Here is a 13,836-nt window from a genome sequence, read left to right on the forward strand (position 1 = left end):
TCTGCCTGCCTTATGGGGGAAGGGCTCACCAAAGGAGCAAAGGCCTCTCTGTCCCAGAGAAAGGCACATCTATCTCAGAGAAAGCTGCCTCTCCAGCCCTGCCCCAAGGTTGAACAGCTGAGTTCTTCCCCCTATGTCTCTGGGGCCCTTCAAGCTGCCTCCCCTCCAAGTTCAGAGGGAGCAAGTCCAAGTAAGTCTGTGTGCCCTTTAAGAGGAACTGCGTGGGGCTCCAGCATCCTCAGCCTCCCTCAGCCTCAGTTCCCACTGGTTTTTACAGCCAAAGTTATGGGGTCTTCTCTTCCTGGCACTGGAACCCTGAGCTGGGAGCCTGGTGTGGGATGGGGACCTCTCACTTTTCAGGGAGAACTTCACAGCCAAGGTATCTTCCTGATTTTTTTCTGCCATATGTGGGTATGGGACCAGCCCATTCATTCCTCCACTCCTCCTACCAGTCTCCATGTGGCCTCTGCTTTAATATTGTAGTTGTAGGACTTCCATTCAGCTAGATTTCAGGCAGTTCTGAATGATGGTTGTTCTGTAGTTTAGTTGTAATTTTGATGTGGTTGTGGGAGGAGGTGAGTACCACGTTTACCTACGCCATCATCTTGATTGTAAGTCTTTAAAAATGTTAATATTCATGAGGTTCAGGATAGGTACTCACAGTTCCTCACCTTAATGTCATTGTTGAGCAATGACCCAGAGTTCCTGAAACAACCATTGTCCTTCTGCATTTCAGAGAGCCAGGTGAGGGCCAGGTGTCCTTCATCAATGAAGATGTAGGCTCTAGCCTGGGCAAAAAGTCTGTAGTACAAAGGCTGTGAGCCTGAAGGGTGAAGAAGAGTGGGGTGCTGAGACCATCTGTTTTTATACAGCACTTTAGTGCATTGTTTTGCACATATTAATTCCCTCTCTCCCCAAGTCACCCTCATGAGGATGAAAGAGCTATTACTGAGAGTTTGAAAACGTTTTCTGTTAACCTGGCAGCTTCTCTCTCTCTCTCTCTCTCTCTCTCTCTCTCTCTCTCTCTCTATTTTGTTGTGGCGTATTGTTAAATGCATTACCAAGGATTCTTGCTTTCAAAAGCATTTCTGCATCACTTTAGAGATTTAGGTTTCTCCTGGTTTTCTTGGGTGGTTAAGATATTTGCTCTTAGAACAAAGTGAAAGGGATCACAATACCAGATATTAAGTTATACTACAAAGCCATTGTAATCAAAACAGCCTGGTACTGGCACAAGAATAGATAATATAGATCAGTCAAACAGAAAAGAGAACCCAGATATCAACCCAAGAGTATGCACGATTACTATTCAACAAGGGAGGCAAGAGCATACAATGGAGAAAAGACAGTCTCTTCAATAAACGGTGTTGGAAAAACTGGACAGCTACATGTAAAAAAATGAAACTAGAGCACCAACTTACACCATACACAAGAATAAACTCAAAATGGGTAAAAGACTTAAATGTAATTCGTGAAACTATAAAAATCCTAGAAGAAAATGCAGGCAGCAAAATCTCAGATATCACATGTAGTGGAATTTTCACTGATACATTGCTTAGGGTAAGAGAAACAAAGGAAAAATTAATAAACGGGACTACATCAAACTAAAAAGCTTCTGCATGGCAAAAGAAAGCAGCATCAAAATGAAAAAGGAACCCTCTCTCTGGGAGAACATATCTGCCAATGATACATTGGATAAGAGGTTAATACCCCAAATCTATACCATACTCATACAATTCAACAAAAAGAAGACAACAATCCAATTTAAAACAAACTAATGAACAAAATAGACCCAGAGTCATAGAAGTGGGGTACAGACTGACAATCCTCAGAAGAGGGGGTGGGGGGAAAGAAAGGGATAAACCACAGAACTTATATGCATAACCGATGGACATAGACAACAAAGCTGGGGATGGGGTGGGGGAGATGGGGAGGAGGGTATCAATGGGGGAAAAAAGGAGAAATATCTGTAACAAAAATAAATTAATTTAAAAAATTTATTATCTAGATATAAAAAAATAAAGAATGAACTTGAAGCTTAGAAAAAATACCAGAGAAGAAAAATAAATAAATAAATAAATAAATAAATAATGCCAGAGGACCTGAATAGACACTTCTCCAAACAGGACATACAAATGGCCAGGAGACGTATGAACAAATGCTCAGCATTTCTAATCATCAGAGAGATGCAAATGAAAACAACTATGAGATATCACCTCACACTTGCCAGAATGGCCGCCATCAACAAATCCTCAAACAGCAAGGGCTGGCAAGGATGTGGAGAAAAGGGCATTTTAATACACTGCTGGTGCAGCTACTATGGAGAACAACATGGTGTTTCCTCAAAAAATTAAAAATAGAACTGCCATTTGGCCCAGTGATCCCATTTCTTGAAATATATCCTAAGAAGCCTGAAACACCAATCAGGAATAATATATGCACCCTTATGTTCATATCAGCACTATATACAATAACTAAGATCTGGAAACAGCCCAAGTGCCCATCAATAGATGAGTGGATAAAAAGGCTGTGGTACATTTATGGAATGGAATACTATGCAGTTGTAAGAAAGAAAGATCTCTTATCCTTTGAGATGACATGGAGGGACCTGGAGAATATTACATTGAGTGAAATAAGCCAGTCAGAGAAAGACAAGTACCACATGATCTCACGTATTTATGGAACATTATGAACAAAATAATCTGTTAACCAAAATGGATCGAGAGTCATGGAGTATGGAACAGACTAACAAACTTCAGAGGGATGGGGATGGGAGGGAAGAAATAAACCAAAGAACTTATATGCATATATGCACAACCAATGGACACAGACATAAAGTTGGGGAAAGGGGAGAGGGGTGGGAGAGGGTCAGTAAGGAAAAAAGGACATCTGTAATACTTTCAACAATAAAAAAAGGAAGTTACATAAAAGATATTTGCTCTTACATTCTGGAGTTTCTGTATTTATTTATTTATTTATTTATTTATTTATTTATTTATTTATTTATTTATTTTTTATCCTCACCAGAGGACATTTTTCCATTTTTTGTTCAGGTAGAGTGGGAGGGAGAGAGAGGAACAGAGAAAGAGAGAGAGAAACATCGATGTGAAAGGAACACATTGAGTGGCTGCCACCCGCACGACCGACCAGGGCCGGGGAAAAACTGCAACCGAGGTACGTGCCCTTAGCGGGAACCGAACCCGGGTCTCTCAGGACCACAGGCCGACGCTCTAACCGCTGAGCCAAACCGGCCAGGGCTCTGTACTTATTTATTTCCAGATTTCTTACTTTGTCTTCTGCAGTTAATATTCTATTGGACTGCCTTCTTTTAAATGTTCTGTTTCAGTAAATCTGTTCCTCTACATCACCCTGCCTCTCCACTACGTTTTGGGTCACTGATTTCCTCCTATTTTCTTATATGATCAGACTTGAAAAAAATAAAGGAAAAAGAAAGAAAGTGCTGTCCTGGTTCCTGTTATATTGCTCCCCAAATGTGGAACCATCTTGATGTTTGTAGTTCAGCTGTCTCTGGAACCCTGGAATAAAAGGTTCAATTAATTCAAGAAGTATTAGAGAAAGGCAGGATAGCTGTAGGTGCAGGCTGATGTATTCAGGCAGCATTGATGTTTCATGGCCTCATGTGTAGAATCTGTCATAGTTTTATGGCTATTCTGCATATGTCAAAACTCAATATACTATTAGATGGTGGGAAACTTTTCATTACTACAAAAAATCCCCATATTAGCTTGATCTCTGGAAATGTAATGTAAGCTTCATGACGAAAACTCTCATTAGAGTAACATTGTCTCACCACTGATGAGATAGCCAATGGCCTTAGACTTGATCTCCAAAGTCAACTGTTGGGTTTCATTCAGATAGTTCAAGACATAGATGCTAGGAGCAAAAAGGGCTGTGTTTTGTTCTCCACAGCCATTGGACATCTGGAGGGTTTCTGTATAGCAGAACTTAGTATGTCACCTGGGGAATGTGAGATTAAATGTCAGAGTAATTTAAGTTCATATGTAGTCAACATTATTAAAACAAGTGATTTTCATATTGAAAGTCATATACTCTATCTATCTATCATTTAGACAAGGAAAATTTCATATTTAGAGAGAGTAAGCCTTCCAGAGTCCTATATAAATAGATGCTATCAATAAGTTGATATTTAGAACAGAAATACATAGAAATATATAGAGAAAAGTTATGGTGGCAGCTCGTTTGTCCCAAATTTCCTAGATGCAAGATAATTCACCCAAAACTGAGAAAGAGGCTCTGGCAGATCCTTTGACCACATTTACTAGGAGCTTTGTGGATAATTGCTCATATATTTCAGTACCTGTGGAAATAGACAATCCATATGAAACAATGACATCTGTTATAGCAGTATAATGTAGTGGTTAGGAGTCGGGTTTTAGAGCCACACTACCTGGATATGATACTGGCCCTGCCATTTACTAGCTATGGACCTTGGACAAATTACTTAACCTCTTCCTAGTCTAACCTGCTAATGTGATGACTCAGTGAAATAATACATATAAAACATAAATTAGAACAACTTCTGCAACATCTTAAATCTCAATACATGTGTGTAGTTATTATTATTATTATTACATTTAGAAATAGCACTATTATGTCTCCTTGAGAAACCCTGCATCCAAGAAATAAGAATTTTGACTTATGATGAAATTACCTTTAATAGTCCAGCTTTCCTTGGCACTAAATTACTTCCTGAGTCCTTTTCCTCTCTCGCTTTACCATGTTCTGTGTTGCTGTGCACAGTAGCTCTCCAAAAGAAGGCTAGTTTCATTTTTTTTGCATGTAGATGTCCAATTTTCCCAACACCATTTATTAAAGAGGCTGTCTTTACTCCACCGTATGCTCTTGCCACCTTGGTCAAATATTAATTGAGCATGTTGCTTTGGGTCCATTTCTGGGTTCTCTATTCTGATCCATTGATCTATTTGCCTGTTCTTGTGCCAGTACCAGGCTGTTTTGTTGTTGTTGTTGTTGTTGTTGTTGTTTGTTTGTTTGTTTGTTTTATCCTCACCCGAGGACATTTTTCTTCATTTTTTGTTCAGATAGAGTGGGAGGGGAAGAGAGGAAGAGAGAGAGAGAGAGAGAGAGAGAGAGAGAGAAACATTGATGCAAAAGGGACACATTGAGTGGCTGCCACCCGCATGAGCAATCAGGGCCAGGACAAACTGCAACCGAGGTACGCACCCACAGCGGAAACCGAACCTGGATCTCTCTGGACCACAGGCTGATGCTCTAACCACTGAGCAAAACCAGCCAGGGCCCAGGCTGTTTTGATTACAGTGGCTTTGTAGTATAACCTGAAATCTGGTAATGTGATCCCTCCAACTTTGTTCTTCTTTTTCAAGATTGCTGTGGCTATTCGGGGTCTTTGTTGGTTCCATATAAACTCTTGGAGTATTTGTTCTAGTTCTGTAAAATATGTTGTTGGTATTTTGATGGGGATTGCATTGAATCTATAGATTGCTTTGGGTAGTATGGACATTTTAATGATGTTAATTCTTCCAATCCATGAACAAGGTATATGTTCCATTTTTTAATATTTTCTTCTGTTTTTTTTTTCAATGAACTGTAGTTTTCTCTGAAGAGGTCCTTTACTTTTTTGGTTAAGTTTATTCCCATGTATCTTAATGTTTTTGCCACAATGGTAAATGGGATTTTTTAAGTTTCTCTTTCTGTGAGTTCATCGTTGGTATATAAGAATGTCGTTGATTTCTTGATGTTCATTTTGTATCCTGCTACTTTGCCAAATTCATTTATCAAATCTGGTAGATTTTTTATGGTGTCTTTAGCATTTTCTATGTACAATATCATGTCATCTGTAAATAATGAGAGTTTCACTTCCTCCTTTTCAATTTGGATCCCTTTTATTTTTCCTTCATGTCTGATTGCTGTGGCTAAGAATTCCAGTACTATGTTAAATAAGAGTGGTGAAAGTGGGCACCCCTGTGTTGTTCCTGTTCTTAAGGAAAATGCTTTTAGTTTCTGCCCATTGAGTACGATGTTGGCTGTAGGTCTTTCGTATATGGCCTTTATTATGTTGAGATATGATCCCTCTATTCCCAGATTGCTGAGCGTTTTGATCAGAAATGGGTGCTGGATTTTGTCGAATGCTTTTTAGCAGCTATTGATAAGATCATATGGTTTTTATCTTTCATTTTGTTTATGTGTTGTATATCACATTTATTGGGAAAATACGTATTTTTTAAAAAGTGTGGATTTATATATGTGTGGAAGAGAGAGATGCATACTGAAACATTTGATGTAGCCTAGAGAAGAGAGTCCAGTTCTGCACAAATGGGTTGTGTATCTGGAGATCAGCAGAAACTTGCTCTCTTCCCGTCATTGCCTAGAAGATAAACTCTCATAATGCGAATCTCGAATATTCTCTTGCTAAAAAATTTTCAGTGTTTTTTATTAACAAATAAGAAATATTGTTTTAGTCTTTCATCATTCTTGTAATTTTATTTTTGTCCATCCCTTTAAATTTTTTCCATGTATACATTATTTTCTGCTTTCATAAAATTAATCTTTAACTTTGCATTTCAGTCCATATTCAGAAATTATGTCAGAATGAGAATTCATTTTATGTGAACTGAATAAAAATAAAATGTCTAAATAGAGATGGCTGCATACTGTAAAATTTTGACATTCATAATCATTATAAATTCATTCACATTCATAGCTGTATTAAACAATACCCAATTGACTATGGAATAATTAACTTGATAAATTGATTTTAAAGTTTTACCTGGTATAAAAATGAGTTTAGTAGTGCAACAAAAAAAAAAAATGTGAAAACAGAAAAGCAAGGAGTCTATGAAATAATAGACTATCTAGCTAATCATAGAACAGAACAAATCACTCAGAAACGAACCTTAGAATGTATGATAATTTAATGTGTGAAAAAGGAGGCACTTTTTATTAGCAGGGAAATATATAATTGGTCAATTAATGATAATGAGATTATTAGAAAGCTATATGAGAAGGAAAGTCTATTTAGATACTTATCACACAACAGACAACAAAGTAATTTGAGATAGAATTAAATGTAAAAACTCCAACCAGGACTTTTGTTTCACACATGCAAGATTTCATCACCATTAAGATCTCTCTAATGTTAGCCCTATATAGTCACCTCCTTCCCCCTTGCTCTACCATTCATAACCCTTGGAGATCACTAATTTATTGTTTATTTCTGTAATATTGCCATTTCATGAATGTTATATAAAAGAAATTATACAGTATGATGGTTTAAAATTGGCTTTAATTTCACTTAGCATGATGTTTTGAGATCCTCTCAAGGTATGTATATCAACAGTTTTCTCCTTTTTATTGCTGAGTAGTATTTCATGTACCACAGTTAGTTTAACCATTCACCTAGTGGTCAACATTTTAACTATTTTAATACTTACAAACATTGTTGTTGGTTTTTTTTCTACTTTCCTGTGGGCTACATGAATATTTTTTGCAACTCCATTTTATCTCTAGTGTTTTTAAATGCACCTCTTTGTATAATATTTTAGTGTTTTTAAAAACACTGGGGAATAGATACATGTTTCAGAAGGGAAATGTAACATTGATAAAGAATAAAAGAAAAAATAGAGTTGTAAATGTCATAAATTTATTCAACATACAAATTTTATCTATTTCCAATTTTTGTCCCTTCTTTCTCCCTTTCTCTGTCTTCTCTCCTGATAAGTCTTTGTTCTTCATTTTTGGAGAAGTTCATTTGATGAGGCCCATAAGTTTTCATTTTCAAGCATTTCCATGTTCAGATTCTAAACATTAAAAGGAAAGGTAGAAACATTAGGGAAATTCTGTGATCTACTAAAGGAATTTTTCATATATTAATTATAAATATTTGAACTTAATATAGTTTAATTATTTTTAATGATAAAACTGTTCTAAGTTTTAAAAAATATTTTAAAGTGGAGAATTAAAGGTCTCACAGAAAGTGATATATTGTCAAAGTTGAACTGTGTCAACCAGTCTAGAGGAAGGTCTTGCAGATCACATCTTTCATGTGGTGCTATATGGATAGTTACAGTGAAAAATTTCCTAGTATAAATTTAGAAACATTCTAGGAAGGTCATGGGCGATAACTGTATTACCACTAGGTACAGAATATAAACTAAATATTAGATGATTTGGTTATTATATATGGCAAATTATTGAATTCATCTTCAAACAAGTTATCCCAGTAATTATATTTCACTTGCATTTTTTTCTACTGAGAAATTCTATAATACATTTGAAATAATTTAATCCATAAATGATAGACCAGGAGGTTTTATAGTATGATAAGGATATATTCAAGAAGTAGCTTCATGCAGACAACAGATATTCATTTTCTTTATGTTGGCACTAGATTTTTCTATTCAGACTTTACCAGCACTGCATGGAGCACTGTACTCTTCAATGGTGAATTCCTCTGAAACACAAAAATGATGAGACAGAGAGGGTGAAGACACTGAATAATAGTCGCACATGCATTGAATTGTAAATAAACTGTATAATGTAAGCTAAGAAAGGAAGTATAAAAACAGTCATGGAGCCAATAAAAAAAGTGACTCCCTTCTGCACTAAGCCACTTGGGATTGTGGTAGAAACATGGATAAGAGAAAACTGGGCTTGGATACAGAATGGAGGGGCGGGTTTCACAGATGGAAGACTGCTCTATTTATAGAACATGGCACAGCCCTTTGTCACAGCTGTGTTTTTCTCACTGAAGTTCTTTCTCTCTGAACCTTCCCTTAATCTAAAAGGAGCAAAGTTTTTTTTTTTTATCCTCACCTGAGGACATTTTTGCAATTTTTGTACAGATAGAGTGGGAGGGGGGAGAGAGAGAGAGAGAAACATCGACGTGAAAGGGACACATCTAGTGGCTGCCACCCACACGACCGACCAGGGCCGGGGACAAACTGCAACCGAAGTACGTGCCCTTAGCGGGAACCGAACCCGGGTCTCTCCAGACCGCAGGCCGACACTCTAACCGCTGAGCCAAACCGCCCAGGGCTAAAAGGAGCAAAGTTTTAACACTACTAACATGCTGTGATGTTGGTAAGTTTTCAGTTCAAAGTTATGAGTAAATGGAAGGATTTCCTGAAGCTTCAAATTTTGTGAGACAAGCCAAGGCACAAGTCAAAAATAGATCCAATTTTTGGTCTCATATCACATATCAGTACTGAGATGTAGTTTTAAAGTTATTGCTACTCTTCAGGGAGGGAGGGGAGCGGGGAATCAGTGGGGGAAAAAGAAGAAACATCTGTAACAAAAATAAATAAATAAATTAAAAAAATAAAGTTATTGCTACTCTTTATTTCCCTGGAATAATTCAGTTCAGAGCAAACAACTTTATAGGAAAATTTAGAAGGAACTCATCCTCTTATTGTTTCAAGATCAATTTATAAGAATGGTTCTAAGGCTTGTTCGGGGAGCACATGACAGGTGCATGAACATGATTATCTGGTGGCCATAACTCACTTTTTCTTCCAGTGACAAATTGTGGAGTTTTGTTTTCATTAAGGTGACCCTTTACTAGGTTAGTCTTTTTTTTCTTCTTCAAAGTTCATCATGTTTGAATCCCACTTACCTGTCTCATAATAATCGTAAATTTTTACTGCAGCTGGTTTTAAATTCTTTATTTGGATGTCTTGATGAACCGAGAAGGAGAAACTCAGGACTTGTTTGGTTAGCTGGAGAGACAGAAAAACTGCTTTAAAACTGAAGATTAACTTAGTTACTAATTATCATCCTCTCTTCCTACGATATTATCAAACCTCATAGTTATGCTATTCATTTATAACCAAACCTATGGAAAGAATGAGACATTTTGGGACTTTTATAACACACTCAGTGACAGATAAAGGGGCAATTCTATGGCTAGTCAAATGTAGAAATTGAGCCTTGTTGACCAGTCTGGCTTCATTTCCCTACAAAGTTATTTTCTTCTCCCTCACATGTGCATGTGAGAAACACTATTTGGAATCTATACTGGTTTGTCGGAAGCTAATAGTTCTTCCAGATCTAGCAGAGTCACAGAATCCTACCTCTTCAAAGTAGATCAGGACATGGTTGGTGCTCACTTCAGTCCTTTTTATCTGAGGCATTTCTTGGAGCTGTTGATCAGGAGGATAAAATAGAGATAAAGGATGAAGAAATTTCAGGCTGAGAGTAGTTTTCAGGTATTTATAATCTAAAATGGTTGTTCAGAAATATCCAAACTGCTAATTTTGATTTATTCAGAATATATTATAATATTTCACATTTATTACATATACAGGGTGGGGCAAAAATAGGTTACAGTTGTTCATATGGAAAATAATACGATAATTAATAAATAATAATACAAGTTTCACACTCATAACTGTAAACCTACTTTTGCCCTACCCTGTATGCATATACATATATATAATATATTCTCTCTTTTTCTTTTTATATATAGTTGGAATATAATTCAATATCATTCCATATATCCCTAGGGCCTGCTGGAACATTATTAATCACATTTATGAAATATGCCTTGTACTTGGTACCATATAAAAATGATACCCACTATTAAAATGATGGAAACACTCTAGAGAAGCAAGTATGAGGGAGTAAACCTCTTAAACACTGAATTAATAAAAGAAAGTTGATAAGCATAAATGGCAACATTTATCATGACTCTGCTGTCTGCAAGGACTTAAGGTTTACCTTTTTCACTGATGGTTTCACAGGTATGAAGCCAGATATCATCTTTACATCAACAATGACCATGTTAGAGCTGGGTCGTTCCCCCGTATAACTATGGAGTCAAGGCACAAGGAGAAAGCATTCAAATAAAATTCTTTGGAACTCATTCAAGATAGAAATCATTCCTTCTCATTTATTTCTAGTATTCCCTTTTCCTAGCAACCAATCAGCTTCTCCATCTATTCTATTTGCTTCTGCTATGGTTGTTTGGAAAACTCATCTTTATGAAATTGTACTCTGCAGGTATGGCAACATTATATTCTCAATGTTAAGACTTTTCAGTAAGAGTGAAGAATATTTTCTTGTCATTAAATATTGCAAGAATTTAATCTTCATTATGTGTGACTTTGAAAATCAATTTTGTCATATTCTACAAAAGTTCAGGTAGTGATTTAGGATTTACCTAATGTTGACGTGAATCTGGAATTTCCTGTGGGCGTCTACTCCATCGCAGTTCTTGGGGACAGTATCAACATTCAGAGTGAAGGGAAGTTTCCCTTCTTTCTTGGGCAGGATGTTATATCTCAGGGATGTCTAAAGGAAATTAATAAAAGATCTTTTATTTTTGCATGCAAATAATCTATTTCATCTAGGTGATTCATACTTTCCCTTAATACACATTTTTTTTTCTATTTTGAAATTCAAATCTAATTCTTGAGACTTTCCCCCCCATTTGTAGCACCCCCGAAATCCTGGCAGTCTCACCTGAAGATACACACATCCTGACCCTGACACTGTTGTGCTGTACTCCCCTGGAACCTCTGGCAATGCAACCTCTTGCAGCAATAGGCGATTGGAATCATCTACTTGAAATTCTTCTGAGAAGGTCTCTGAAGACTTGACAGTGACTATGGCTGCTTTCTCCCTTTTAGAGAAAGTTGCTGCTCCATATTTGGAGAGGGCTTGAAGAGCCACTACTGTGTCCTGGGGGGAAATGAAGAAGTTTCATCATTCACGTAGCTTGTAATATATGTAGGAAATAATATTTGACACAAAGCAGTGGCTATTTAACAATTTTATAAATTAAAAAATTTTTTTCTTTATTTTAGAGAGGGAGGGAGGGAGAGAGAGAGAGAGAGAAACATTGGTGGGGGAGAATATCAATTGGTCACCTCTTGCATGCCTCCCACTGGGGATTGGGCCCACAACCTGGGCATGTGCCCTGACTGGGAACTGAACCAGCGACCTCTTGCTTCATGGGTCGGTGCTCAACCACTGAGTCACAGTGGCTGGGCAAAAATTTATACATTTATATAATAATATTTATTGTAAAACTTTAGAGAAGGTTAAAGAAATTGGAGCTAAAATAGTAACAGAAGGTGAGAAATATCATTTTTGAATAATGAGAAAAGTTTCTATAGACAGAATAGAGACATTAGGGAGTGTCAGGTGTGGGAAATGTTTTAAACAAAGACACAGAAAAGGGAGAGAGCCGATTTCAGAAGGAGTGAAAGGATTAGCCTAATTAGACAGAAATATTCATGTTTACTGGGGAGAGGAAATATTTTGGGTAAAATATTACATAATTTTAGTCTTTGGATGAAAACTATGTTAACAGGATAGTAATCTTATGAAAACACTGCTTTAGGAAGATTAGTGTACTTTACAGTTGAGAATCACTAAGGAGCAAAGATACAGGACTGTATAGAGGACAGAGCAATAATCCATATATAAAATAATGTGGCTGGAACCTTTGTGATGATGGAGAAATGAAGAAAGTATGAATTAGAAACACTACTCAATTATTCAACTCTTAGAATATGGTTGTGTCAACATATGTATTCATGTATTTGGTTTCCCCTTCTAGAATCTCTCCACAGACCTGAGTGGAAGAGAAGCCCCCATTGGGGTTTTGTTGCTTGGTGATCCATTTCACAATACGTGAGGCTTTAGACAGATCTTCTGAAGATGGGGTAGGGTAGGCGGTAAGATAGGCAAGGAGCAAGTAGGATGTCATCTCCACTTCAGCAGAAGGAGCCCGGGGTTGATAAGAGAATGCTTTAACTTCTTGAAGTTTCCCAGGACGTTCCCAATGGATTGAGTCCTCTTTGACATGGAAGAAGACACAATCATAAGCTTAGAGAATGGTTTCAAAACCTAATTTATGACATCATTATAATTAGAACTCATTGACATGAATTGATGTAAATGAAGTAAAAATATTAAGTAATCACCAATCCAGCAAATCTTTGCCAAGAGAGTAAATTAAGGTTTCAGCAAATCCTATTGTGTCTTTCTGTTTATTACATACTTGAATGATATTAGCAGTTGGGTTGCATAGAGTCAGTACAGTGTAAATTGGTAAAATGATTCATGTTACCAGGAGAATTTTTTGATCAATGATAATTATTCTTATTATTAATATAATAAATATATAATATAATATGGCATGATAGTTGTGAGTTCAATAGGTCCTCTCCCTTCTTGTCATCACTGGTGATTTTGGGAAGTAAATTTTGTAGTAGTAGTTCTTACCTTCTTTCACAGCCTCTTTGTCCAGTGATTGAAGCAGTTCTCTTCGCTTGGCCTGATTTCCTGCTAGGGCAAAGGCATAGGCCAATAATGCCTTGGTATAGACAAGACTTTCTTGGGCTTCTGAAATGGATGCCCATGCCCATTCCAGGCAGACTAGAGCACTGTGGACAATTGGGTGCTATAAAGAAGATGAAAAGACATTGTAAGATAGCAGAACCAGGCTAATGAACTGTCCCCAGTCTAACTCCTGATTAGAAGCCCAATGTGCCTGTGCAACCTCACAGCTAGAACCAGAAAATAATTTCCTCTGCAGCTTCCAAAAAGATGTAGTCCTTTGTGTTCCTGTGAAATATACCAAAATTAAATAATACAAAAACTACAACTCGTTTCCTCAAAGATTGAGAGTTTCATGATTTTTTTTTTTTTCTTACACTTGTGAGAGGTATGTACTGGGGATGTGCTGGTACATACAGTGACAGGCAGTCGCATCTCCAGCAGAGCAATGGTGATGTAGGCAGAGAGCGTCACCTCATCATCTACTCCACCCTGTAAGGATCAGAGGCAGAGATGCTTAAACACTCCAATATT

The 13,836-nt window shown here is 37.0% G+C and overlaps 1 protein-coding gene across 1 annotated transcript in view; it reads right to left on the reverse strand.

Annotated features, from left to right (window-relative positions):
* Positions 1-13,836, reverse strand: part of LOC118623323 (pregnancy zone protein-like) — a 62,756-nt gene that overhangs the window by 9,703 nt on the left and 39,217 nt on the right. The window contains 15 exon segments of the mRNA XM_036250836.1: positions 672-803; positions 805-824; positions 3,456-3,536; positions 3,812-3,949; positions 3,952-3,978; positions 4,256-4,339; positions 8,429-8,470; positions 9,632-9,734; positions 10,089-10,157; positions 10,735-10,825; positions 11,177-11,307; positions 11,479-11,697; positions 12,596-12,819; positions 13,249-13,426; positions 13,720-13,794. Coding sequence (XP_036106729.1) covers positions 672-803; positions 805-824; positions 3,456-3,536; positions 3,812-3,949; positions 3,952-3,978; positions 4,256-4,339; positions 8,429-8,470; positions 9,632-9,734; positions 10,089-10,157; positions 10,735-10,825; positions 11,177-11,307; positions 11,479-11,697; positions 12,596-12,819; positions 13,249-13,426; positions 13,720-13,794 — 1,614 coding nt within the window.

Source organism: Molossus molossus, unplaced genomic scaffold (assembly GCF_014108415.1).
Source record: "Molossus molossus isolate mMolMol1 unplaced genomic scaffold, mMolMol1.p scaffold_m16_p_10, whole genome shotgun sequence".
Lineage (NCBI taxonomy): Eukaryota > Metazoa > Chordata > Mammalia > Chiroptera > Molossidae > Molossus > Molossus molossus.